Source organism: Hirundo rustica, chromosome 8 (assembly GCF_015227805.2).
Source record: "Hirundo rustica isolate bHirRus1 chromosome 8, bHirRus1.pri.v3, whole genome shotgun sequence".
In the NCBI taxonomy this organism is placed as follows: Eukaryota; Metazoa; Chordata; class Aves; order Passeriformes; family Hirundinidae; genus Hirundo; species Hirundo rustica.
Window position 1 is genome coordinate 35426622 of NC_053457.1, and position 27574 is coordinate 35454195.

Here is a 27574-nt window from a genome sequence, read left to right on the forward strand (position 1 = left end):
GGAGCTGGGAAAGGGAAAGGAGCTGGGAAAGGGAAAGGAGCTGGGAAAGGGAACGGAGCTGGGAAAGGGAATGGGGCTGGGAAAGGGAACGGAGCTGGGAAAGGGAATGGGGCTGGGAAAGGGAACGGAGCTGGGAAAGGGAACGGAGCTGGGAAAGGGAACGGAGCTGGGAAGGGGAACGGGGCTGGGAAAGGGAATGGGGCTGGGAAAGGGAACGGGGCTGGGAAAGGGAATGGGGCTGGGAAAGGGAACGGAGCTGGGAAAGGGAACGGGGCTGGGAAAGGGAACAGAGCTGGGAAAGGGAATGGGGCTGGGAAAGGGAATGGAGATGGGAAAGGGAATGATGCTGGAGCCCCAGGAGGGGCTGAGGGAGCTGAAAGGGGGCTGAGCCTGGAGAAAAGGAGTCTCAGTGGAACCTTGTGTCCCTGCACAAGTCCCTGACAGGAGGGGACAGCCGGGGGGGTCGGGCTCTGCTCCCGGGAACAGGGAGAGGAGCAGAGGGAACGGCCCCAGCCTGGGCCAGGGGAGCTCAGGGGGGACAGCAGCAGGAATTTCCCCATGGAAAGGGAGCTCAGGGGGGACAGCAGCAGGAATTTCCCCATGGAAAGGGAGCTCAGGGGGGACAGCAGCAGGAATTTCCCCATGGAAAGGGAGCTCAGGCACTGGCACTGCCCAGGGAGGTTTGGATCCCCATCCCTGGAGGTGTCCCAGGAATCCCTGGGGGTGGCACTCAGAGCTCTGGGGACAGGGTGGGGATGGGGCACAGCTGGACTCAATCCTGGAGGGCTTTTCCAGCCTCAGGGATCCCAGGATTGGACTCTGTGGTTCTGCATGTGAAGGAAATGCACCACAGAACCCGGTGTGCAGGACAGTTCATGGCTTGGCTGTTGTTCCCTGATCTCAGCTGCCTGTTCCCTCCTTTTCCCATGCAATTTCCCACAGGTTTCCTTCTCACACTGCAGCTGAGTGAGCGATCCACTGTTTATATGGATACATGACAAATGTTTATATGGATAAAGCCCAAAGCACAGCTCCAGCACGGGACACGATTGCACTGGCTTAGCATGAAATTGCTGTTCAGGGGAAAACTCCTTTTGTTGCCCTCAGCTCTGTAGGCTGGTGCAATCCCAAATGGAACGTGGATATCGCTCATGTGAGGAAGCAGGAACTCAGCCATGAACAGTATTACATTTTCTTTCTATTATGTTATTTCAAGGTGCACCAGAGGCTCAAAGAGGTTTGTTTAAACTAATTAATCAGAACAATTTGTCAAAACCAGAGAACACCAGTGCTCACAGGGCTGTGCAGACATTGGAAATGTTCCATATTTGTACGAACAGCGTTCCGCTTTCAAATACTGGTACCCTGGGTAGGGATTAATTCACTTATTTTTAAGCGTGGTGAAACGTTCATTTCAGCAACTGCTACCTAGAAAACAGATTTCCCAATTAGTCCTGATGTCTGAATTGCAAGTCAGGAGGCAAAGGGAGCGCTGAGCCCTGCTCAAGGCAGCTCTGATGCATTATTGATGCTGTTTTCAATATCAAACATGCCAGGAATCAGATGCATAATCTATTCTCCCAGCAGCAGGAATAGGATGACCTTTCTGTTCCGTTGAGGTGATGTCTCTGATAGCTGCCCCTTCCACGAAACTCCTTGGAAAATAAAGGAGAAATCCGGAGGAGGTGCCCGGTTTTGCAGGGAGTGTGTGCTGTGCCCAGAGCTGCTCTGTCCCTGCAGGGACGGGGTGTGTCGAGGCTCTGTCCCCAGTGTCCCCGGTGTCCCCCAGTGTCAGAGCAGGGCCCGGGAGCAGCAGCTCCGTGTCCCCTCAGCCTGGGCTGAGCCCCTCCTGGCAGCTTCTGGGTCAGCACAGCTCTGCTGCCTTGGCAGCGTTCTTGTGGAGTGTTTTTGTGGCGGTACTTGTGATAAATATTCTCTCTAGCCTGGCCTGGCATCTGTCCCCGGGCGCCAGCTGGCTCCTCAGCGCGGGGCGTGCTCCAGCAGGCACGGCTGCCCCGGCTGCAGGGCCACCCCTGTTCCCAAGGGGACACAACACAGCCCCCCTCTGTGCCTCCAACAATGCCTCTTGTTCCCCTGCACACGCTCGGGGTGGTGCTTGTCCCTGGGAGCTGCCGTGCTCCGTCCTGTTTCCATTCTCACCCTGGGAGCAGCAGCCTGCAGTGTCCACCCCTGCTGCTGGGGCAGCTGCTGGGCTCTGCTGTGCCAGCACAGACCTGCTGCGGCACCCCGGGTGGGCACTGCCACCCCGTCACCACGCTCACATCCCCGCTGCCGGCCCAAAGGAGGGCTCTGCAGGATCCTCTGACCCCCTCGGGGGGATCCCCTGGAAGAACACACCGCAGTGTGCCCTGGGCTGGAGGAAAAGCCTTCCCCCGCGGTGCCCTGCAGCGCTGTGTGGTTTACCCCACGTGTCCCCAGTCCTCGTGGTTCCTCCTTTCCCTGTGTCCCCAGTGGCTGCGGTGTCCCCTGCAGGGCACTGCCCTTTGCCCTGCCCTTTGTACCCCCTGTGCCCCCAGAGCCGCGGTTCCTGACCCTAAATTAACCCTGCGCTCACCTTTGATCCCGCTCCTCTGTCCCGATCCCTTCGGGCTGCTGGAATGAGCCCTCCCTGGCGCTGGTGGCACCCGAGGCGCTCGCTGCCCCTCCTGCCCCGTCCGTGCCGTGCCCGCATCCTCCCAGGCAGCCTTGCCCAAGGGGATGGCACCGGGGATGGGTGCCAGCAGCCACCTCCTGAACCCCCCGCTGCTGCAGGGCTCCAGCACCTCCTCAGGACCTCCTCGGGTCCATCCCTGCCACGCACCAGAGGCTGGCTGGGCATTTGCGACGTCTGTGATATGGCTCAGTGGGCATGGTGTCAGCGCTGGACCGTCCTGGGCAGGGATGTCAATGAGCTAAGCAGATGCTCAGTGGGAAATGTGGCAATTCCTTCCACTAAGCCTTTCTAACATTTTAAAGAAAATTTAGGGGTTGCAACGCTGTTAAGTGTCAGGGTCTGTGGTTCTACAAACTGACCTCAGACAGAATTGCCACTGAGTGAACTCTGCTCCACAGTACCAGCTCCTGTTTTCTTTTCTGTGAGCACACAAATGTAAATTCTCGCAGCCCTGGTCTGCCAGAAAGGATCCTGTTAGCAATTACTCTCTCAAATCCCTGCACCATTCAAATGATGATTTGTCTGCCATTCATGTGGAAGCAGCTAAAGCTTGTTGGTGGCTGCTTCTCGTTTCCTCAGGTTGTGAACTAACCTGGCTCGCTCTGCCTCTGCCTTTGCAGGGAATCCTCTGAGAAAATAATTGTAATGTGCACAAAGGCCTCATTTGCTGCAGCAGGTACGGCTCTGTGCCTGTGGCTACAGGCTGCCCCATTTTTTATCAATAAAGAGATAGGGGTTTAAATCTCCATTGGTGGGTTGTGTCTGCTTGCACAAAGCATTGAGAATCTTAAATGCAAAGAGCATGTACTCCTGTTATAGATTTTTCAGGCGATATCTTTAAATTTAATTTATTTCTATTTCCTTGCCCAACCAAACATGTTTCTTTTTATAGAAACTTCCAGGCTACAAAGTCAGGCACCAGCCTGAGAAACAGCAGAACTGACACTGCTTGTACCACCTCGCTTTGGACAATTAATATCAGGAATGTTATTTTGTTCTCCTTGTTTCCCTAGGTCTCAGCCTCTCTCTGACCCAATGCAGATGTGCAGTGACTGCTTGTCCTACGGGATTTCTCTGGCTCTCGGCAGCTCTGCCCTCCCAAACTCCAGCCCCTCTCCTGGATGCTCTGAGCCCTCTCCCAGCCTTATATCCCATTTTATACCCACAGAGCAGCTGCCCCCCTCGGCTCTTTTCTCCCTGATAGCTTCAGGCCTTTGCTCCATGGATTCAAAGCAGGCTTTTTCCCGCCGATGCTGTTGTGGAGGTGGTTCTTGTGGCTGCTTTGCTGTGACCATTTGTTGTTCCTCTCTCCTTGCAGCTGGCCTGACCTGCTGAGGGCCATCCCGGTGTCTGGCCAGGGACAGTGCCTCTGCTGTGCTGGGACTGAGCCATGCGGGGCAGACCCCGGCACTGAGGGGCATCGGCCAGGAGCACTGCCGCCCACCTCAACAGCACCGCTATCAAAAAGGTTGGAAATGTTCTCCCAAATCTGAGTGCTCTCTAATGAATTTCGTGGTGTAACCATCCCGTGATTCCATGAAAACAGAATAGAAATTCAATCTTCCCAGCGGGTGCTGTCTCCGAGCCGTGGCAGTGCTGGGGGCTGGTGTGTGGATGTCCCTCCTGAACATCCCCATCCCCTGCGCTATGTGGGTTCCTCAACCCCTGTGCTATGTGGGTTCCTCAACCCCTGCACTGTGTGTGGGTTCCACATTCCCTGTGTTATTTGGGTTCTACATCGCCTGCACTGTGTGTGAGTTCCACATCCCCTGTGTTATGTGCGTTCTACATCCCCTGCACTGTGTGAGTTCCACATCCCCTGCACTGTGTGTGGGTTCCACATCCCCTGCACTGTGTGTGAGTTCCACATCCCCTGTGTTATGTGCGTTCTACATCCCCTGCACTGTGTGAGTTCCACATCCCCTGCACTGTGTGTGAGTTCCACATCCCCTGCACTGTGTGTGAGTTCCACATCCCCTGCACTGTGTGTGGGTTCCACATCCCCTGCACTGTGTGTGAGTTCCTCATCCCCTGCACTGTGTGTGAGTTCCACATCCCCTGCACTGTGTGAGTTCCACATCCCCTGTGTTATTTGGGTTCCACATCCCCTGCACTGTGTGTGAGTTCCACATCCCCTGCACTGTGTGTGAGTTCCACATCCCCTGCACTGTGTGAGTTCCTCATCCCCTGCACTGTGTGAGTTCCACATCCCCTGTGTTATTTGGGTTCCACATCCCCTGCACTGTGTGTGAGTTCCTCATCCCCTGCACTGTGCAGATTCCTCATCCCCTGCACTGAGTGGGTTCCCCTGCGCTGTGCTGGTTCCAGTGCAGATGAAGGAACAGGACACTGTTCCTGCCTGGCAGGAGGGTGCAGCCAGGGGCTCAGACCCTGCCCAGGGAACAAGGGATGGGACAAGAGGAAACGGCTGCATCAGGGGAGGTTCTGGTTGGACGTTGGGCTCCACTTCTCCATGGAAAGGGCTCCCCCAAGGGATGTGAAATCCCCAAACCTGGAGGGATTTAAAAGCCGTGTGGATGTGGCAAGTCCCCAAACCTGGTGGGATTTAAAAGCCCTCTGGATGTGGCGCCTGGGGATACGGGTCACCAGCAGTGCTGGGGGCACCGTTGGACTTAATGGTCTTGGAGGACTTTTCCAACCTGAACAAAGCTGTGATTCCACACCTAAGCCAGGGAATCCTCAGCTGCTGTCCCTGGGGGTGCTGTGGGCGGTGTGTCCCAGGCTGTGTGACAGTGCTGTCCCTCCTTGCAGCCCCCAGAAGATGTAGAGCGGAGCAGTCCCTCACCATGGCCAAGAGGGGCTCCGGCAGCCGCGCCAGGGGGGACAAGCCCGACGCCTTGGCCGCGCTGCAGGCTGCCAACGAGGAGCTCAGGGCCAAGCTCACCGACATCCAGATCGAGCTGCAGCAGGAGAAGAGCAAGGTGGGCAGCTTCCCTTCCTTGGAGTGCGAGTTGGGGTCGTTCGGAAAGTCAGAAATGCTAAAATTCTCCTTGCTGGTTCTTCTCTTTCCCTTTTCCACTGACTTCATTGGGATTTTGAGCTCAAACTCCTTCACACCAGCTGCCTACCCACATGTACAATACCAAACCTCAGCTCTGCCTCCTGCTCTAATTCCCAAATTCCAAGGAACCGCTGCTTCTCCCTCAGCCCCCAGGAGAGGGACAGCTGGTGGGGCTGGAGCCTCAGCTCTAAGAGTTTCCGGCTCCTGCCCTCAGATCACTTCTCAGCAAGAGCATGGAATGTTCATTTGCTTTTCCCTAATTCCCCAAATCAGTTTCCAGTGATAAACTTCGGGGGAGTTTCGGTTCCAAAATAGAAACATGTTACCATGCAGGGACAAAATGATAGCTTGCATTGTTCCATGAATTTGCACCATTTTTGTGCATTTTAGACCATGAATACAACGCACACGGACATATACATAGAACATCTGTTCATCCTTTTGCTGTGAAGCAGCATTTTCAGCTTTAAGGCTGAGGACTTTGTTTTCCTTCTCCCTGTCCTTCACAGCCACTTCTGGCCGTGGCTTCTCTAGAGTTTATGGCACGGTTTTAACTTGAAACATCACTTGAGCCTTGTGTGGCCAGGTACAGTCAGTCCTTTCTGCTGAATATTTCATGGTTTAAAAAGCAGCTGGTAAAATGCAGCTGTTTGGGCCTTCACAGGAGCTTGCACAGAGCTTTTCGTGCCCTGCCCATGCACGTGCAGGGTTGGTCTGCGTGCCTGAGCGTGCCAGAGTGATGGCCTTGGCAACTGATGTTTCCCTTGCTTTGGGGGGAATGTGCTGTGAGAGCCTCTGCGGGATAAAGTAAGGACTCAGACTTACTCAGAAGGTGCTGACTGATTCATTAATGTGTGTTAAACATGAGCCTGCTCCAAAAGAAAGGTCTTTGCTACCACCAGTTTGCATTGAGGTGTGATAGTGTAAAGTCATCTGTTCCAGTTTTAAATGATATCATGATACGTATGCACTGTTTGGTAGATGGGAAACGCTGTCCTTTTCTGATTTTCCTCACAGGTCAGCAAGTTGGAAAGGGAGAAAAATCAGGAGGTGAAGCAGATCAAGGAGCACGAACAGCACAAAAGCACAGTGGTGGTCACAGAGCTCAAAGTCAAACTTCATGAAGACAAAATGAAAGAGCTCCAAGCTGTCCGAGAAACCCTTCTGAGGCAGCACGAAGCTGAACTGCTCAGAGTAATAAAAATTAAGGATAATGAAATCCAGAGACTGCAGACCCTGCTCAACGCCGTACGTGACGGGGCCCCGGACAAGGTGAAGACGGTGCTGCTCAGCGAGGCCAAGGAGGAGGCCAAGAGGGGCTTTGAGGTGGAGAAGATCAAAATGCAGCAAGAGATTTCCGAGCTGAAGGGGGCTAAGAAACAGGTGGAGGAGGCTCTCACCATGGTCATCCAAGCTGACAAGATCAAAGCAGCGGAGATCCGGAGCGTGTACCACCTGCACCAGGAGGAGATCACCAGGATCAAGAGGGAGTGCGAGAGGGAAATCCGCAGGCTGGTACGTGTCGCCCTCTGCTCCTGGCACTCGTGCTGCTGAGAGGAGCTGATCAGGGCTGGGCTCGCTGCCTGGGTGCTGAAACTCTGGGGCTTGCTGCAGGTCTGTTTTACATTTACTAGGGAAAAGGCAAACTGTCTTTTAAAAGTATGAGTTTGGTTATAAAGGTATTAGTTGCTGGTTTTGTAAGAATCATCTTTATCCATGATGTTGTTCACACTAAAGGCATCAGGAGGAGCCCTCAGGTTCCTGGCTGGTCAGGGGAATGCTACAAGAAGAAGTAGAATCAGTAGAACAGTTTTGTTTCTTGGGTTATGCCTCAGTTTCCTCACCAAGCGTTCCTCCCTGATCCACCTCGGTCCCTCCCTTTCCCTGCCCTTGCTGGTTCCCATGAGCATCCTGCAGCGAGGCTTCCACCATCCCAAACGCTCCTTTTCTGCACCCCTGAGCACCAGGCGGGCAGCAGGGCGTTCAGGGGGCTCCTCTGCGTGCCCAGCGTGGTGGTTTTGCCCAGGACAGGGGCAGGCTCTGCTCCTCTGCTGGCTCCCAGCTGAGCAGTCCCTGGGCTCTCCCCTGGTCCTGGTGTGTGCCTGCCCTCGCCTGATCCAACGTTTGACCCTCAGCTGCAGCAGCTCCTCTCTCAAAGGAAAGAGCTTCACACCTGGTGTTTGGGGTTTTCCTCTGTGTGGGAACTGCCTGGGGAGGTTGGAGGGAGGGTGGTGCTCGGAGAAGGGGGAAATCCCTGTGGGAATTTCACAGGGAAGCCTTTGCAGCAGAGCCTGGCAGGCCCCCAGCACCTTCTGGGGCTCGGGGGGGTCCTTGCTGCTCCCACACTGCAGGGAGTGTCCCTGAGCTGCTGCTGCGCTCCCGGGGACCTGGAGACGTGGGGACACCCCTCCTCTTGGGATGTGGGGACGTGGGGACACCCCTGCTCTCAGGATGTGGGGACATGGGGACACCCCTGCTCTCGGGATCTGGGGACATGGGGACACCCCTGCTCTCAGGATGTGGGGATGTGAGAACACCCCCTGCTCTCAGGATGTGGGGACATGGGGACACCCCTCCTCTCGGGATCTGGGGACGTGGGGACACCCCTGCTCTCAGGATGTGGGGATGTGGGGACACCCCTGCTCTCAGGATGTGGGGACATGGGGACACCCCTGCTCTCAGGATGTGGGGACGTGGGGACACCCCCTGCTCTCATGACCTGGGGACATGGGGACACCCCTGCTCTCAGGATGTGGGGACATGGGAACATCCCTCCTCTCGGGATCTGGGGACGTGGGTCGACCCCTGCTCTCAGGATGTGGGGACACCCCCTGCTCTCAGGATGTGTGCTTTGGCTCCCATCTCAGGATTTCTGTGCTCGTTTTGTGTTTGCCCTGCTGCTTTACAGCGCCCATTGTCCTACCACAAACCCGTCCAGCTCTCTTCTAAGCCATCGGCCCTTAGCCCCTACCCAAACCCTAAAAACAATTTGAAATGCCCAGAGAGCTTGCAGCCTGGCCCCAAATCAAAGGCTGGCCACACTGTGGAGCCTCCTGCCCTGGCAGGATGCTGGTGCAGCCCCACCTGAGCCCTGGCACCCAAGGGCCTGGCAGGGACCGACACCCCAGCAGTGAGTGTCCCCTGCCTTTATTTACCCTCCTCTTCTCTCAGACTTCAGGCTGTTAAGGTTTTTTCACAGGTTATTTTAATGAAGAGGATATTCAAAATAATTTATAACCAATTTTTCCACTGATGTTGTTCAAATATCCTGCAGTGTAAGTACCTTCTCTAAGTATACGTCACTGGTGCATTGATTCCGTACATCCCAGTGAGTGGGGGCAAAATGGGCATCCTAAATAAACTTGGTGCATCCCAGAGAAGGTCCCCACTAATGGCCTTTAATGTAGAAGCTGTCAAATAAATACAGTGCTAGTTATAGGGAATAGAGTGGTTCAACGGGGTGTTTTCTAAACTGCCTTTGAAAATGAAACTTTTTTTACAGTTCCTGCTGAAAGAATCAGATTGGCTCACTGCACCAGTGAAATTACCTGAGCCTGTGACTCTGCCAAGCCCTGAGCGCTGCCTGGGTGCCATCCCAGCTCCACCCTCAGTTATTTTGGTGGGACCTGGTGGCTGCTGGCCCCTCGTGAGGAGGGCCCTGAGGGAAACAGAGACTCAGGGATTCACCGACAGCTTTAGGGCGTGTTTTGTGCTTGCACTGACTGGCACTCTGTGACAGGAGCAGATGGAATGTGCTCAGGGACACCTTTCCATTCCATTCCTGTGCTCAGGGACACCTTTCCATTCCATTCCCGTGCTCAGGGACACCTTCCCATTCCATTCCCGTGCTCAGGGACACCTTTCCATTCCATTCCCGTGCTCAGGGACACCTTTCCCTCCCATTCCCGTGCTCAGGGACACCTTTCCATTCCATTCCCGTGCTCAGGGACACCTTTCCCTCTCATTCCCGTGCTCAGGGACACCTTTCCATTCCATTCCCGTGCTCAGGGACACCTTTCCATTCCATTCCCGTGCTCAGGGACACCTTTCCATTCCATTCCCGTGCTCGGGGACACCTTTCCCTCTCATTCCTGTGCTCAGGGACACCTTTCCCTCTCATTCCCGTGCTCAGGGACACCTTTCCCTCTCATTCCCATGCTCAGGGACACCTTTCCCTCCCATTCCCGTGCTCAGGGACACCTTTCCATTCCATTCCCGTGCTCAGGGACACCTTTCCCTCCCATTCCCGTGCTCAGGGACACCTTTCCCTCCCATCCCTGTGCTCGGGGACACCTTTCCATTCCATCCCTGTGCTCAGGGACACCTTTCCCTCTCATTCCCGTGCTCAGGGACACCTTTCCATTCCATTCCCGTGCTCAGGGACACCTTTCCCTCCCATTCCCGTGCTCAGGGACACCTTTCCATTCCATTCCCGTGCTCAGGGACACCTTTCCCTCTCATTCCCGTGCTCAGGGACACCTTTCCCTCTCATTCCCGTGCACAGGGACACCTTTCCCTCCCATCCCTGCTGTTCCCACGCTGTCTCTGTCTGGCAGTGGGCTGCAGGCACCAAACTTGTGCATGTGTCATGTACGGAAATTTGCTCGGCTGAAGGAAGATGTCAGTGCTGATCTTTGCTTGTGGTTCATGTTTAGGGATTTTTTTTTTTTTTTTTTTTTTTCTGGAAAACAACCCATTAGTTAAATGCTGTGAAATGTTTCATGTTTCCTCATCTCTTTGTTGCTCCCAATTTCATGTGTTTCCTTTGTTGTAATGCGTCTTTGTTTCCACATTAATAAGAATCAACTATCCAATATTCTGCTTATTTTAAACAAATAATCATTTGATGATGTGTTAACTTTTCATCTGTGCATCCATTTAGATTTCTCCTCATTAGGCATTTAGCAGAAAGACCTCAGGTGCTCGGGAGCACCTGTGTCTTTGTTTCGTTCAAAGTCAGCAGACGCTGCCTTCATGGACATTGTTGCGAGGATCTTTAGTCAATGGCACCCCAAATCCCTTTCATTTGCTCCATTTTGCTCTCCTCATACCTGTGTGACCTGCCAGCCCCTGCCCTGGGTGGGCCACCTTGGCATTTATTGCCAACAAAGTCCTTGGAGTGACCATCGATTCCCAATGTCATTTTTTTTCCAGGTTTACAAACAAAGTGGAGATAAAAGTATTAACACAACTCTTACAAGCAAAATGTTCTTAACTTAAGCAGGCCAGGTTTAAAAACTGACCATTGAAATGAAAAGTGTAAAGTCTCAAAATCCGACAGCCAAAATCTCGTGTTCCTGGAGTGTGGAAGCAGCTGCCAGACCCCGGAGGGGATGGAAGTGGTTTGTGCCTTGCTGTGGATCCCTGTCTGTGCCACCCGTGGCACCGTGAGCAGCTCTGCAGCCGTGGGTGATGTGCCTGTGGGGTGCAGGGTGGGCAGCACCACCCCAGCCCGGCTGGGATCAGCTATTCCCTCCAGCCGCCCTCCTGAGCTGCAGCCACACTCCAGGGCTCCGACCCTGGCTGATCCCACCGGCCCTTGGCACAGGCAGACAGGGAAGGAGAGCGTTAGAGCTCCCTGGGCATTGGTCATTTAAGCACTTCATGATTTTGGGTAATGTTTATTATGTGTAAGTAAACCCTCGCATGGAAAGGGAACTGCTCACAAGGGAGAATTTTGGGGAAAAAAAATAATTAAAAATTCACATTTCTTCTAGGAATTTTTAAAATTTAAAAGATACTGAGGGTTCAATATTTTTCTTTAAAAATTATTAATCCAAATTTTCCAGGGGTGGCATCCAAGCAAAATGCTGCAGAGTGGTTAAAGGGTTTTAGTGAAGCAATCGAAGTGTGATGCGAGTGCCAAGCTTTCATGTTTTTTCAGCTGTTCTGAAGTGGTGGTAGGATTACAGGCTGTTCCCCCACATCCCAATGCCAAAGTGCCTGCTGAAGGAGGGGTTTGCTGCTGTGTGGCCCCGGTGCGGTGCTCTCTGCCCTGTCCCTGCCCCTGTCCCCGCGGCTGCTCTGGCGGCAGGGCAGCGATGCTGCGTCACCCCGGGCTGCTCCGGGGGCTCCCGAGCCACTGTGTGATTGTGTTCTGTTCTCCTTGTAGATGGAGGAGATTAAGTTTAAGGACAGAGCAGTCTTCGTGCTGGAGAGAGAGTTAGGGGTGCGAGCCGGGCATGCTCAGAGACTGCAGCTCCAAAAGGAGGCTTTAGATGAACAACTGTCCCAGCTCAAAGAGTCTGACCGGCACCTGAGCAGCCCCAAGCGGGAACTTCCTTATGCAAGTGGTGCAGGAGACGCTTCAGATCACTCGGGAAGCCCCGTAAGCACTTCCACGTGGTTTCACCTAAACGAGCGACCAAACGGCACCGAGTGACAGAATCTTGATGAGTGCACCCTGAGCAAGAGCTGTCCCATGGCTGTGCAGGGGGGCCCTGAGGCTCCCGCGCCGTGCTCTCGTTTTTATCGTGCCCAAACCATTGAGATTTCCAATCAAACCTCGCCATGGGAGAGCTTTTGCTTTCTGTCGTTTTGTTTTCCCGGTCGGTTTGGTTCGGTTTGGTTTGGTTTTGTCAGCAGGGTGAAATTCCTCTGTTCTCTCTCTCCTTTTCCTCACCGCACCATGCTCAGCCCACCCGCCTTAGTTTGACGGTTTGACACGATTCCGCCAACAAACGATGCAAATGCATTTCTCACCAAGCGCTGTTTGTGTGCGAGCTCTGGGAGGCTGGGGCTCGGGGAGCAGATGCACGAGGCCAGTTCCAGAGGGATCGGGGGAGGCAGTGGGGCAGGGCAGCACGGAAAGCCTGCAGACCCCCAGGGCCCCCTCTCCTGCTGCTCAGTGCTCTCACCGTCAGCAGGACGCAAAGCGAACCAAAGACCTCCCAACCTATTCTCTCCTGTTTATTCTCTGCAACGGCCGGAACGTTCGATTGGAGTCACCCCCCACAACGGCTTTTTTCAATGTAAATTTTTTCAATGTTTTCTGGCACCTCCCTCAGCCCAGGAAAGCCCTCGGGTCACTGCCCTCGTGCCTCTGACGTGTGCAGGACGTCCTCATTGCTGCTCCTCATCAAGATTTCTTTTGCGACAGCCTCGATTGTCTCAGTGCAAGTGTAAAACTTATACCTGAGCAAACCAATCTGTTTTATTCTTTGGCCCAAGCCTCTCCTGCACCTGTTGAATGAGGAACCCTAGACCTCCCAAAAGTGTCACCAGAGCTGTGGGCACTAATTTGCCTCTCTCTAGTTGTACTCAACTTCTGCCAAAGACCAGAACAAGTCATAGACAAGGGGAAAAGTCTGTCACGTTTGTCAGTAGCTGTAACTCCTCTCTGACTCTGAACGAGAATACATCTACCTATATCTCTATTCATTTCTAATTTGGTTTAAGCATTTTCACTCAGATAAAGTGCTACCTCTGTGGCCTTACAAGTGACCCTTCAGGACCCCATAAGGGCCACAGCTTTCTGGAAGAAGAGCTTATTCAATGCACAATTCCATGGATTTTCCCCATTTAGTAATTCAGTAATTTTAATATCAGTTTCTTGTGACCAAGTCCTCAGAGCGGGGGATGTGTCTGAAGCTCTCACTTCAACAGTGGCATCATTGGAACACGGCCTTCAGTTTTGATATTTTCTGTTGTTTCCAAGTTTACCATTTGCAAACTTTGTATTTGCACATTCGTAATGTCACATTTGTGACTTTGTATTTGCATATGCATATATGTATATGTATGCATATACATTCCTCTGCATTTGCATTCTTTGTTACATTTCCACTCCTGACTTTCCATTGGTCTCGCCCTGCAGCTTGCCGTGGTCAGTCGGGTTCCATGGGTTACGCTCCACGCGATCACATTTTGAAGTGTTTGGATTTGGGATGAGAAAAAGCTTGAGCTTTGCCGTTGTGCCTTTGCATGTACACTTACGAGCAGTTATTTGCAGTTGATCTTTGTTTTAGGAACAGCAGTTGGATGAAAAGGATGCCCGGCGCTTCCAGCTGAAAATCGCGGAGCTGAGCGGGATAATCCGCAAGCTGGAGGACAGGAACGCGCTGCTGTCGGAGGAGAGGAACGAGCTGGTGAGTGCAGCAGGGTGAGGGCACAAGTGCCCTGCCCCAGAAACACCCAGGGGTTTGCTCCTGTGCTGGTTGGAAAGGAGGGGCTGCCTCCTCCTCCTCCTCCTCCTCAGCTCGGTGCTCGGGGCTGTGCCGCGTCACTCCGCTCTTGGCTTGTACAGCCATGGATTTTTTAGATGGCATTAGCTTAAATTATGTTTATTTCTTTTTAAAGAAATAAATTATATATAATGTATTTCTTTTAAAAATAAGTGTATTCCCCACATTGAACGTTTGCTGCACAGATAGAGTATCTTCTCATGCAGGAACACTCTCTTCCCAATGGAAAACCCAAAGAATTTTTGCCCAGTTCTGCTTTGCATCAGGAGAAGACACTTCTAGTGCGATGGTTACAGAGAGTAGTTAATGTATTTGATGAAAAAGCTACAGAGGTGTTATTTTTCTCTTTATCTTTCAGCTGAAACGTCTCAGAGAAGCGGAAAGTCAGTACAAACCCATTTTGGACAAAAACAAACGCCTCAGTAGGAAGAATGAGGAGTTGTCACATGCCTTACGTCGAATGGAAAATAAACTGAAATTTGTGACGCAGGAAAATATTGCCATGGTGAGTGCCCGTGCTCCTGGGAAGGTGGGGTGTGGAGCTGGTGGGGCTGAGGGGGTCAGGCATTGGCCCACACTTGCAGGCTCCATGAAAACTCTTCCGTTCTGGCAAGGTCCCTTCCAACCAAACTAATCTGGCATTCTGTGACCCACCGTCAACTTTCCTGCCGGAATCACCTCATCTTCCCTGGGAAATCTGCGCTTGTGGCCCTGCCCCTCTTCCAGCTGGAGGAGCAGGACCATCTGGCACATCTGGAGCCCGGATGTGAGGCCCAGCAGAAGGGGAGCAGGAGAGCAGCAGGGCGAGCACTAGGGAGATATCTGCATCACTTGCTGCTCAGGGAAGGGCCAGACAAGCCCCTGGCAGAGCCTCCTGATCATTTCCTCTTCTGTGGTTCTTGGATTCTAGAGGCAAAGAACTGGAGCAATAAGGAGACCAAGCTCCCTAAATGACCTTGACCACAGCCAGGAAGAAAGGGAAGTGGATTTCCTGAGGCTACAAGTTATTGAGCAGCAAAACATCATTGATGAGCTCTCCAAGGTGAGATGGAAGGCTGCTGGGGCAGTGCAGAGGAAGCCCAAGGAAGGGACACTCAGGGCTCTGGGAACTGGCACAGCAGGGGAACCTGGCAGGCATTTCTGTGCTTAGTAGGAGTGTAAATTGTCTGTGGTGTGGTGCCTGGGGGATAAACCCTTTCAGTCTGCATTGGCCTGGCATGACAGAACCATGTCCTTACATGTGCTGGTGACAAGGTCTGGGGGGGAAATGGAGTTCCTTCAGCTGGAGACACCACCAGGCTGGAGATTCCTGTGTACAGGGGGTGCTCTCAGTCCTGGGCTTGGGGTTTTGCTTCCTTCTTTACATGTTCTCTGTCCTTGGGAACAGAAAACACCAAAGCCATGACACTCCTCTAGAAAACAGCTTTTATTTCTTCCCTTTGTTTTTAAGCTTGTCCAGTGGCTGACATTATTTCATTCCTTTTCATTAGACCCTGGAGACTGCTGGCTATGTGAAGAGCGTCATGGTAAGAGTGACATCAACTTCCTCCTCATCTATATGTGCTTTAAATTGCTGTTCATGGAAAGCAGGCAGGGTACAATAATATTTTTATTTATTTATTCTCCCTTCCATCAGTGTTCAGCAGTGAGCTGACCCAGAGATTTCCTCAGAGCAGATATTTTATCAGCAGTTGTTCACCAGAGAAAAGCACAGTGATAGTGGGGAGGAAAGCTTTAGTCCCACCACCTGCCCTGATGGCTGAGAGTGAGTGTCCCCATCTCCAGGGCACCTCTGTCACCTTGGAGCTGTGTTTTCTTCCTCTGGCTGCCCCTGGCTTTGTGTCAGCCACACCAGGGTGTGCTCAGCCCTGCCCTTGCCCATCCCTGTGCTGTGGTGGGCAGGGATGTTGTGGGGCTACACCACTGGTGGGAATTGATGGGATCTGTTCAATTGTCCTCAGCCACTGCTGCTGGCCTTGGGATTGGCCACCTGCACATCTTAGTGTCCCCAGTGCCACCACACCCCTGTACCCAGCGGGCAGAATGGAACATCTGAGGGTTTCCCCTTTAGAGCTTCCATCTCTGCATGTCCTGGGCTTTGCAAGTCCAGAACAGAGACTTTTTTCTGAGTATTGTAAAATATCAACCTAACTCCATAAAGAGGAAGAAATTCTTCCCCTGTGAGGGTGGGCAGCCCCTGGCACAGGGTGCTCAGAGCAGCTGTGGCTGCCCCTGGATCCCTGGCAATGCCCAAGGCCAGGTTGGACACGGGCTGGAATCAGCCTTGGAACAGTGGGAGGTGTCCTGCCATGGCAGGGGTGAAAGGAGGTGATATTTAAGGTCCCTCCAACCTGGAATTTCATTATTCTATTATTTCCTCCAATTGGAAAAATTGTTGGCAGCAGTAAATTCTCAAACCTCACTCCAGAGGCACAGGGAACCTGCAGATCCTTAGAGAAGGAGCTGAGCCTGAAAATGCTGAGCTCAGAGGCCCTGAAATGTGTGCAGTGTGGCTGTTGGGTGTGTGCACCTCCCAGAGCCACCCACAGCCAGCAGAGCTGGGGGCAGGAGCAGAGGCAGGGCGAGGGCTCCAGTGCCGTGGTCACCCATGGAGCAGCTCCAAGGGGACACCCAAACGCTCAGCATAGAGCTCCTCATCAGCTTTATTTTAGTTTGGTCTTCATGGGCATGAAGAGCAATTTCTAGTTGTCTGTGGCAAACCTGAAATCTGTTGGAGTAAATCACCCGGGACTGGTGACAGCGTGGGACAGCAGGGACACTCCTGTCTGTTGGCTCCCCAATGGCTCCCTGTGCTGACATTGTTAATTTAAATAACTGCCCTCCGAAAACAGCTGACACTGGTCTCTGACTCTCGCAGGAACGTGATAAGCTGCTCCGGTTCAGGAAGCAGAGGAAAAAAATGACGAGAATTCCTAAGGTAAAGAACAAAACCTTCTATGGTGACATGCTGATGGACGGTGCTGGGATGCTCAGAGCACCTCGGGCCGTGGCCATGGCAATGCTCTCCTTAAGGGTCTGCAAATGGGTCCTAAAGTTAAATTTGGGTGGCATGTTGAAGGACATTCACAGACTGCATTGGGATGTTCAAGGTGGGGCAGGGGACCTGTTTGCACGGAGCACTCTGAGCCTTTCCATGCTCTGCATTTACCCTGAGGGACTTCGGGGGAGGTGTGGTTGTCTAAAGAGGAGACAAATTTTATTAATTAACACATCTGCAAATGATCTTCTAATGGTGCTGCCCCGCGAACATGTATATGTTGTAAATAATTCATGACAGAGTTTAGTAACATGCGAAAATTGCCGGGTAGGGAAGCGATGGTTAGAGCTGAGGGAAAAGGGAGTGTTGGTTAATGAGGGCTCGGCAGGGTGTTAATGTAAATATTAACACTCAAATGTCACAGGGAGGTTTAGCGTCAGGGACTGCCTGTGTGCTGTGATCCACAGATGAAGAATTAGAGCGAGGCTGCAGCTAATGAATCTATGAATAACTAATTAAGGTCGATGGGAGATAACTCCTGTCATCCTGAAAATCACACCCAGGCCTTCCAGGGAGTCAGATCTGTCTCTCTGAAAGCTGGATAGGGCTTGGGACAAGGGATGGAGGGACAGGACACAGGGAACGGCCAGGGCTGGATGGGATTTGGGGCAGGAATTGTTCCCTGGGAGGGTGTTGAGGCCCTGGCACAGGGTGCCCAGAGCAGCTGTGGCTGCCCCTGGATCCCTGGCAGTGCCCAAGGCCAGGTTGAACACTGGGGCTGGAGCAGCCTGTGACAGTGGGAGGTGTCCCTTCCACATTCTGGATTCCCCTGATTCTCCTTCAAAAGTTACCCACTGCAAATTAAAGCCAAGGGCCAAAATCTAGGTATGTTTTTGTGAATCATCCATTAAAAGTGTCTTTAGATCTGTGAAGTGTTGTCTTTGACTTCCATGCATTTACAGTAAGTCCTTCTTTACCACCATTCTTTTAAACAAAAAACAGTTGTGAGTGGAAAACTGGATTTCTTCAGACCACAGACTTATTGCTGTGGCGATTAACTTCAAGTACAATACTTTTTGACAATTTTCACGTGAAAGTTGTGGTGCTGACGGGAGAGACACCATGGTGATGACAGTGGATTAAAAGACATTTCAGTGCACAGCTCTCCCCTCCTGTTGAGGGGAACACTCAAAATTAAAAGGGTGCTTAGCCATGGGGGAACTGGAAAGAAAATGCATTTAAAAAGGCAGGGCCTGGGAGGGGTCACAAAAATGCCAGTTCAGGGATTCAGATGGGTTCAGGTACGGTTTGAGCTCTGTCGTGGGTGACAGATGTTATAAATACACCTGTGAAGGACTGGGCTGGTGCTGGAGGGGCAGCAGAGTGAGAGGTGCCAGCACCTGGAGCTGAGGGGCTGCAGAGCCTGTGCTCAGCCCCCAGGGCAGTCTGTCTGTCCCCCAGGGCAGTCTGTCTGTCTGTGTCCCCCAGAGCAGTCTGTCCCCCAAGGCAGTCTGTCCAGGTCCCAGGGCATTCTGTCTGTCTGTGTCCCACAGGGCAGTTTGTGTCCCACGGGGCAGTCTGTCCAGGTGCAGGGCAGTCTGTCTGTCCCCCAGGGCAGTCTGTCTGTCTGTCCCCCCAAGGCAGTCTGTCCCCCAGGGCAGTCTGTCCCCCAAGGCAGTCTGTCTGTCTGTGTCCACAAGGCAGTCTGTCCAGGTGCAGAGCAGTCTGTCCAGGTTCCAGGGCAGTCTGTCTGTCCCCCAGGGCAGTCTGTCTGTCTGTCCCCCCAAGGCAGTCTGTCCCCCAAGGCAGTCTGTCCCCCAGGGCAGTCTGTCCAGGCTCCCTGACCCTGCTCTCTGTCAGAAGCCCGTGGTGGAGACGTTCTATGGCTACGATGAGGAGGCTTCCCTGGAGTCTGATGGTTCCTCCATCTCCTACCAAACCGACCGCACTGACCAGACCCCCTGCACGCCCGAGGACGACCTGGAGGAGGTACAGCTCCAACATCCCTCTTGGTCTGGTGGTAACCTGATACTGCTCTTTAACGAGAGTCCTGCCCTGTTCCGTCATTTCCATCATTTCTGTTCTCTCATGTCTGCTCTATCACTCTGTCACCTCAGACCACAAAATGAAACATTCCTGTTAAATTTGGTACTATGCATGTTGGTCGGCATCTCCAAATCTCAGGTCTTCAGTGACTTCACAGCTTCCAGCCAAGCTGGAAATCTCATATCCCAAGAATATTGAATTCGTGGCCGGTCTGCAGGTCTAAAGAACTGAGAAATTGGAGAGCCCCTGGGAGATGTGCTCGCTCTGAGCCTGGCTGCAGATTTTGGCCAGCCGAGCTCGGCGCAGAGCAGTAAGGTCCGTGTTTGTGGAAGGAGAAGGGAATGTTCTCCTGAAGCTCTGGGCTCCAGGGAAAGGCTGGTTCCTGGCTGAGTTCCAGAGGCTCTGAGAGCACAGCACACAAATGTAAAACAAATTAAAGGGATTATTCCGTGTGTTTGCCAGGGCTTCTCCACAAACGCATTCCCCAGTGTGTGTCAGATCACCGGACCATTCCACAGCTCTGGGCTTAACAAGAATCTTATAATAACCAAAAATTGCCAGTGATGATGTGCAGCCTTTTCACGGCGTGCTGGCTGCAGGTGTGATTAGATCTGCTCAAAGGGAAGCCGCAGAATTCCATCATGAAAGGCACGCGATGGTTACCAGGTGTGCGCTGCACTGCAGGAAACGTGAATGCATTTGTGTATGCATGAGCCTGTTTGTTTTTCACTCCGTTATTGGCATTCTTCCCCCTGCTCAGCCGCTGGGAGGGTGATGCGTGCACCCAGCAATGTCATTCCATTTCACATTGAGTGAAATATTCCGGTCAGCCTGAGATGAAAGCCTTCCATCCTGGATATCGTAAGGAGGGTGAAGAAGATGAAGGGCTCCTTTCATGTTGCTGTCACCACTTCTACAACTATTAACTCCGGATTCGTGTTTGAATAATTGAGTGAGGCTGTCAGGCTTGGTTTCCTTTCCAAATGGAAAACCTTTTGTTGTTAAAGAAAGCTGCATTTTCACCTTTAATGTGATGATTTTCCCGGTTCCAGTAAGAAAGGGTGGTGCAGTCATTAGTGCGCTGTATGGAAGGTAATCTTTTATCTTTCCAAGGCAGGGATCACCTCTTTATTTCTGTGTTGCATTTCCTGGAGGTAAGAGCGTGCAAGAGATGCGCAGGGGACGGAGGGGAAGCAGCTTGAGGGCACTTAACCAAGGTTTTCAGTACCGTGCTTCCAAATCGCATTTCAAAAGCGATGATTCGGGCACTTTTCAGAGCAAACAAACCCAATCCCCTCCTTTTTTCTTTTGTGCTTGCAGGGCATGGCCAAGGAGGAGACGGAGCTGCGTTTTCGGCAGCTGACGATGGAGTACCAGGCGCTGCAGCGCGCCTACGCCCTGCTGCAGGAGCAGGTCGGCGGCACCCTGGATGCGGAACGAGAAGTGAAGGTCTGCACGGATTAGACTGCATGGAAGGGAGCGGCTGGGGCTGGGAGGGTGCGGGGGATCCGAGTGTCCTTGCTCAGGCTGTTCCCAGCTCGCCCGGGCGGCTCCGGGCGCCCTGAGTCCTGCCAGCCTCGCTGGGAAGGGTCTCTGAGAATCCACCGCTGCTGCAGCCGGGGCTTTTCACCTCTGATCCCTTTAAGGGAAATCCAGGGGGAATTCTTCATGGGAAATCCTTGAAAGTAAGCTCTTTTTCTATAAAGAACTAGGGCAGTTAGCCTTAAATATATAATGCGTGGTCTTTAATTCCTTCTGGGCTCTGAGAGATTACATGATTCCTCATAAAATGTTAGAAGGCTTATAGCTGAGATTTTCCTGTTAATTTAATTGCAAAGTGCCCCGTGCTATTCTGCCTGTCTGCCTCTCAGAGTTCCCGTGGCTCTGGACAGCTGCCCTGAGGTGCTGCTTTTGTTGTGAACTCGTTGTGTGTTCCAAGGAGCTACAAAGGAATTGTTCCCTGGAGGGTGCTGAGGCCCTGGCACAGGGTGCCCAGAGCAGCTGTGGCTGCCCCTGGATCCCTGGCAGTGCCCAAGGCCAGGTTGGACACTGGGGCTGGAGCAGCCTGGGACAGTGGGAGGTGTCCCTGCCATGGCAGGGGTGGCACCAGGTGGGATTTGGGATCCCTCCCAACCCAAACCATTCGGTGACTCTCAGAAGGGCTGGCAGCATGGGCCATGCCCAGCCTGCAAGGGTGACTGCAGTCAGGAAAGGGACAAATTTACTGTTTGACAGGATAAATGTGCTCACATTTGTTCCTGCATCTGTTCTGTGAAGATGTTATCCAGGAACTAGAGTGGGTCAAGGTGTAATGCACGTAAGCTGACATTCCCACAAGTGTCCCCAGCATGAACATCCACGGTGAAACATCAGGGATTGCCCCTGGAATGAAAATCCCAGTGAGCCAAGGCATGCCCAGCTGTGAAAGTGACTGGATTTTGTTTTTTCACAGTGAGCCAAAGGAGGCACCAGTGTAGGTCACGCAAACAAGATCATTTTCAGTGTAAATAATGGGATATATAGCAGAGAAATGGTTCAAGGAAAGAAAGTGTTCCATGAAAGTATATAACAAATAAAACAACTAGCAGCAATTACATTTATTCTCCAGAAAACGTGTAGGAATGGGGTGTCTATTTAAGTAAGCAGAAAGCAACAAATATCGTAAGAAATAAGACATGGGTACGAAAGAGACATGGAACTAAACCATAGATGGGGTTTTAAGTCGTAGATAAAGGACTAAAGGCACAAAGGTCAATGAAATTTGTCAGTTTGTAAGGTGGGATCTGTTCTGAGTGTTTAACCTGCCCCAAATTTAAGGGAACCAGGTGTGCCCAGAATTGTGCCATAATAATTTTAATTTGTTTTCCTGGAGGAAGGGGAGTTCTGGCTGCAGCCTGCCATGACCAGCTGCGAGGAGCCAGCTCTGCTTTGCCATTTTGTTAATCTCGAGTTAAATCTCAAAATCATTAATCCTGTCTCCCAGACTTGACTGGATTACATTTGATTGTTTGATACTCTGTGCTCAGCTGTAAATTTCTTCAGCCAAAAAACTCTAAAAATCATTTGTTACAAGCTTTTGGAGTTTTAAATATTTTCTGTGACTGCGTTAGGTTTGGTCTTTTGGTGAAAGATTTAATTTTTTATTTTTTTTAATTGTTCTTTATCAATTGGGGGGGTTGTTTGTTTCTCTCTCATGTCCCACAGACACGTGAGCAGCTCCAAGCAGAAATACACCGGTCCCAGGCTCAGATAGAAGATCTGGAGAAGGCTCTGGCTGAGCAGGGACAGGTAATGCTGACTCCAGCCCTTCCCCACCCCTCTGCTGGGGAACCACAAAGGTTCCCAGGCTGGTTACAGCTTCTGCAGACCAAAAAACCCAACAACCAAAGAAAGAAAGAAAAAAAAAAAAAACCAACAAACAAACAAAAAAAAAACCAACTACAACAAAAACAAATGAACCAAGAAGTAAACGGAAAATGGTTTTGAGAACAATAAAATATTAAATAATTTATTCATTGCCATCCCAGCTTAACCTCTTATTGTTGTTCTTGCTGATAAACCATGTTCTGGGGTTTGTGGGGTTTATATATTCCTCAGACTAAGAGATTCGCTTCCAAATCAAGTTTTGTTTGCCCCATCTGCAGAAATATGTAATTTGTATTTAGCAACATAGAGATTTGTTCATAAACACATAGTTGGAAATATACCTTTTAATGCAAACCAGATTTTACCTGAAAGAGTTTTTTAAACACTGGAATGTTTTTATTCCATTTGTCTACTACAGAGCTGTTAAAATTATATGGGCAAGTTTATCTTAGGAAGTTATTTTAGGAAGTAATGGACTCACATTTCACAGCTATCATTATTTTATCCCTTGCATGTGAGATTCAGTGAAATCCTTGCTGCTGTGCTAAACGTTGCAACTTCACCTCCATGTTGTTCATTTCCTTCCCAAGGACATGAAGTGGATTGAGGAGAAGCAAGCCCTGTACAGAAGAAATCAGGAGCTGGTAGAAAAGGTATTCAACTTTTCTGTCTGTATTATTCAATTAGTGTCTGTGTCTTGGTGGTCGCAGAAGGTGCAATATTCTGTCACTAGTGCACACGGGTAAATACGCACCGATTTGCCTCCAAGAGATGAAGGCTGAAGAAGAAAGAACTTTATTGTTTACAAAGACTTTGCTTTTAGAGGTTTTGAAGAATGACCAGGGATTGGAGAACAAGGTTACCACCACTCCATCCCGCTGGCCAGGCTAGAAGTCCATCAGTTGACTACCATCAGAAAGGAATGTAGAAAAACAAAATGTTTACATTAGGGGCTGTGGGAAAACTCAGTCACAGAGCCGTAAACATCTCACAAAATCTCACATAATATGGCAACAATAGTCTAACCTTTATGGCTGGAAATAGTTCCTGTTTAACACAAGATCCTCACGTACCTGCTGGGATAGTGGTTCCTGGCACTCTGCCGTGGTGCCAGGCGCGCAGGGCCAGCGGCCTGGGCCCGGCCCGTGTCCCCTCAGCTGGGCACGGCCGAGGCGCGGCCTGGGCCAGGCCCGTGTCCCCTCAGCCGGGCACGGCCGAGGCGCGGCCTGGGCCCGGCCCGTGTCCCCTCAGCCGGGCACGGCCGAGGCGCGGCCTGGGCCCGGCCCGTGTCCCCTCAGCCGGGCACGGCCGAGGCGCGGCCTGGGCCCGGCCCGTGTCCCCTCAGCTGGGCACGGCCGAGGCGCGGCCTGGCGGAGCGCCCACGGGGCCCGAGCCCAGGAAATCCTCATGCCTCCGCAGATCAGACACATGGAGGCCGAGGAGGCTCGCCTGAAGCACGACGTGCAGGACGCCAAGGACCAGAACGAGCTGCTGGAGTTCAGGATCCTGGAGCTGGAGGTGAGCGCGTGTGGCGCTGCCCGGGCACGGCGGCTGTGGGGACGCTGAGGGAGGGAGGCCGAGGGCTCCAGGCAGAGGGGAGCACCACAAACACACAAACCACCCACTCTGGAGGAACTGCTGGGGCAGGAGGATGGGGTGGGATGAGCTTTATGGGCTGCTGGCAGGAGGATGGAGCAGGATGAGCTTTATGGGCTGCTGGGGCAGCAGGGTGGATGGCATGAGCTTTATGGGCTGCTGGGCAGGAGGATGGAGCAGGATGAGCTTTATGGGCTGCTGGGTAGCAGGGTGGATGGGATGAGCTTTATGGGCTGCTGGGTAGCAGGGTGGATGGGATGAGCTTTATGGGCTGCTGGGCAGCAGGGTGGATGGGATGAGCTTTTTGGGCTGCTGGGGCAGGAGGATGGGGTGGGATGAGCTTTATGGGCTGCTGGGGCAAGAGGATGGAGCAGGATGAGCTTTAAGGGCCCTTCCCACCCAGACCGTGCCTGGTGCTGTGGTGGGACACAGCGAGAGGGTAACCAGGAATTCTTGTCCTCGCAGGAGAGAGAGAGACGGTCCCCTGCCATCAACTTCCACCACGGCCCCTTCACGGAGGGGAAGAGCCCTCTGCAGGTGTACTGTGAGGCTGAAGGGGTCACGGTAAGGGATGCTGCTCTCCCCTCCTCCTCTCCCCAGCACAACCTGCGCTGACCCCTGCTTCTCCCTTTCTCTCTCGTCAGGACATTGTAGTAGCCGAGCTGATGAAAAAGTTGGACATTTTAGGGGATAACGCCGTAAGTGTATGTTCCTTTAATAAATTGTGCATGCTTTGGGGAGTACCTGTCCTTGCGTGGAGTGAGCAAAGCTGCCTGGTTCAGTGCTGCACAGCCTGTCCTGCCCCTGCTTTGGGCGACCAGCAAAGCGTTTCCTGGCATTTAAAGGGATACCTGAGGCTCGGTATCACGATATTGCTCCAAAGATTGCTGTTATTTGGGGGAAAATGTTGCTGTTTGGTGCTTCTGGCCACTGGGCACACACGGTTTCTTGATTTGCTTGCTCTGCGTTTGCTTTGCTTTTGCATTTCAGCAGCCGAGTGCTCTGGGTTTGTCTAATAACCCATTAACCCTTGATAGTAACCGGGATATTAAACAAGAAGTCAAAGCAGCAGCGTGAAAAGGAGAAGCAAATAACGAGAAACTTGTGAGTGCTTCTCCTTCAGCAGGGGGCAGTGAATAACTGCACGTTCAGTCGTGCACGGGGAAGGCACACACGTCCCGTGTGTCCTTTGCTGCGCTCTCCCTGTCAGCAGAGCCCTCTCCAGCCCCACAGAGCCCTCAGCCACTCCAGAGCCCTCCTGGGAGATCCCCCAGCTCTGGGGCTGCAGGAGGGTCCCCACAGTTTCCACACCTGGGCCGCCCCAGGCTGGATAGCAGCAAAACGCCATCACCCAGGAGCGTGGCACAGCCTGGAATACCAGAACCATAAACACCTGAGGGTGTTGAGGCCCTGGCACAGTTTGCTCAGAGCAGCTGTGGCTGCCTCTGGATCCCTGGCAGTGCCCAAGGCCAGGTTGGACATTGGGGCTGGAGCAGCCTGGGACAGGGGAAGGTGTCCCTGCCATGACAGGGGTGGCACTGGGTGGGATTTGGGGTCCCTTCCCACCCAGGCTGTGCCAGGATTCCCTGATCCCGTCCCTGCAGGATGGCACTGCCATGTCCCAGCAGTGCCTTGGGCCGGGGCTCTGCACAGTCCCCCTGCTCAGCACCTCCCTGGCTCTCACTCAGGGTCCCCAGGAGCGAGCCCAGGCCCCTTCCCTGCTGTACCTGTGCTCACACTGGCATGAAATGCAAAGCCCAGCTCCAGTACTTTGGTTTATTTTTAAGAAAGCAACAGAAGATGGATGGAATACCAACATCTCAATAAATGCTTCCCAAAATCACCACCTGGCTGCACAAAGGGAGGCTGGTGCATGGGATGAGCACTGCATCTCCCCTCCCCGTGGCTCTTTGTGCTGAGCTTGATCCTGTCCTGTGTAAATGTGTGTTTATTCCCTGTTGGGTGCAAACAGATTGAGAGTCCCTTTTCTTTTTGGTAAATATGAGGATTTTGGGAGAATGATGTACGATAAGGATTGGTAATGAATAGTGACAGTGGCTCTTACAGTGATTCTGCATTACAATATTAATTTCCTCTGCCTCAGTTTGTCATTCCTCAGACATGTTTAATTGCAGATGTATTTGGGGTTAGTAACAGGACCCTGGGATTGGTTGTAACTGTGCTCTGCTTTTGGTGCAGAACCTGACCAACGAGGAGCAGGTGGTGATCATCCAGGCCAGGACTGTCCTCACGCTGGCTGAGAAGGTAACGGCACAGCAGCGCTGCTGTTTGTGTGTGCAGCATCCCCCGAGCACGCACTGCTCCAGAAAGCACGCGTGGTGCTTTGTGTGGAGCTGCACTGGCCTTGTCCCAGGGCGGGTGCCAAGCCAGCAATGCAGGCAGACAGTGCTTCATTTAAAATGTTACTGAGCTCGCAAAACCCCCAGATTTGGGGTCAAAACCTCCCCAGAACCCCAAAATTTTGGGGTAAAACATCCCCCCAAAACTCCAAGATCCCAAAATTTGGGACCCCTCAAACCCCTGGGACTCTCAAATTTGAGCCAAACTCCCAAAACCACCCCAGAACCCCAGATTTGGATGAAATCCCACCCAAATCACACCAAAACCCCCAAATTTGGGGTGAAACTCCCCAAAACCTCCCCAAACCCACCACAGGCCCCAAATTCTGGCTGCAAAACCCAAAACCTCCAAATTTGGAGGGAAAACATCCCAAAAGCACCCCAGAACCTCCCAAACTTGGGGTTTAAATGTCCCAAGAAAAACCCCAGAATCCCAAATTTGGACTCAAAGCCCCCCCCCGAATCAGCCTGAAGCCCCAAATTTGAGACCACCCAAAACCCAATACCCCCAAATTTGGGCTGAATCACCCCAAATCACCCCCCCCCCCAGACTCACCCTGATGTCAGAGGGAAGGCCCAGGCTCTGAAATGCAGCGGGTAGAAAAGGAGAACGGTGATCAAGTTGGGTTTGCTGTGTTGGGTTTGCTGTGTTGTGTTTTGCTGTTGGTTTTGCTGTTGGGTTTGCTGTTGGATTTGCTGTGTTTTGCTGTTGGTTTTGCTGTGTTTTGCTGTGTTTTGCTGTTGGTTTTGCTGTTGGATTTGCTGTGTTGTGCTGTTGGTTTTGCTGTTGGTTTTGCTGTTGGTTTTTGCTGTTGGGTTTGCTGTTGGGTTTGCTGTTGGTTTTGCTGTTAGTTTGCTGTTGGTTTTGTTGTTGGTTTTGCTGTGTTTTGCTGTTGGTTTTGCTGTTGAGTTTGCTGTGTTTTGCTGTGTTTTGCTGTTGTTTTTGCTTTTGTTTTTGCTGTTGTATTTGCTCTTGGTTTTGCTGTTGTTTTTGCTGTGTTTTTCTGTTGTTTTTGCTGTGCTGCTGAAGTGCCCGGCCCCCAGGGGAGGCTGAACCCCGGGCTGTGCTCAGCAGGGCTCTGCTCTCTGTCCCTCAGTGGCTCCAGCAGATCGAGGTGACCGAGTCTGCCCTGCAGCAGAAGATGCTGGACCTGGAGAACGAGAAGGTAGCAGGGAGGGGTGGGGAAGGGACACGGCCCTGGGGCCGTGGTGGTCACTGACAGCCCCTTCCTCGGTCCCCAGGAGCTGTTCAGCAAGCAAAAGGGCTACCTGGACGATGAGCTGGACTTCAGGAAACAGTCCCTGGACCAGGCTCACAAGGTGAGGGCT

General features: G+C 52.3%; 1 protein-coding gene across 5 annotated transcripts in view; it reads left to right on the plus strand.

Moving 5' to 3' along the window:
* The window catches only part of JAKMIP3 (Janus kinase and microtubule interacting protein 3), a 66517-nt gene that overhangs the window by 21013 nt on the left and 17930 nt on the right, over positions 1–27574 (plus strand). For 3 of the 5 annotated variants that reach the window (XR_005701827.2, XR_005701826.2, XR_005701828.2), the window contains exons 2-20: positions 3993–4142; positions 5447–5616; positions 6714–7211; positions 11809–12024; positions 13664–13783; positions 14238–14384; positions 14790–14921; positions 15370–15405; positions 16758–16817; positions 18738–18866; positions 20244–20372; positions 22128–22211; positions 22880–22942; positions 23709–23807; positions 24351–24449; positions 24530–24589; positions 26085–26150; positions 27343–27411; positions 27488–27565. Coding sequence is in view for 1 of the 5 variants with exons in the window: in XM_058421482.1 (XP_058277465.1) it covers positions 5482–5616; positions 6714–7211; positions 11809–12024; positions 13664–13783; positions 14238–14384; positions 14790–14921; positions 15370–15405; positions 16758–16817; positions 18738–18866; positions 20244–20372; positions 22128–22211; positions 22880–22942; positions 23709–23807; positions 24351–24449; positions 24530–24583; positions 26085–26150; positions 27343–27411; positions 27488–27565 (2214 nt within the window). In the remaining 4 variants the exon portion in view is untranslated. The remainder of the gene's footprint in view (positions 1–3992; positions 4143–5446; positions 5617–6713; positions 7212–11808; positions 12025–13663; positions 13784–14237; positions 14385–14789; positions 14922–15369; positions 15406–16757; positions 16818–18737; positions 18867–20243; positions 20373–22127; positions 22212–22879; positions 22943–23708; positions 23808–24350; positions 24450–24529; positions 24590–26084; positions 26151–27342; positions 27412–27487; positions 27566–27574) is intronic. The other 2 variants (XM_058421482.1, XR_009208063.1) reach the window with 2 other exon arrangements.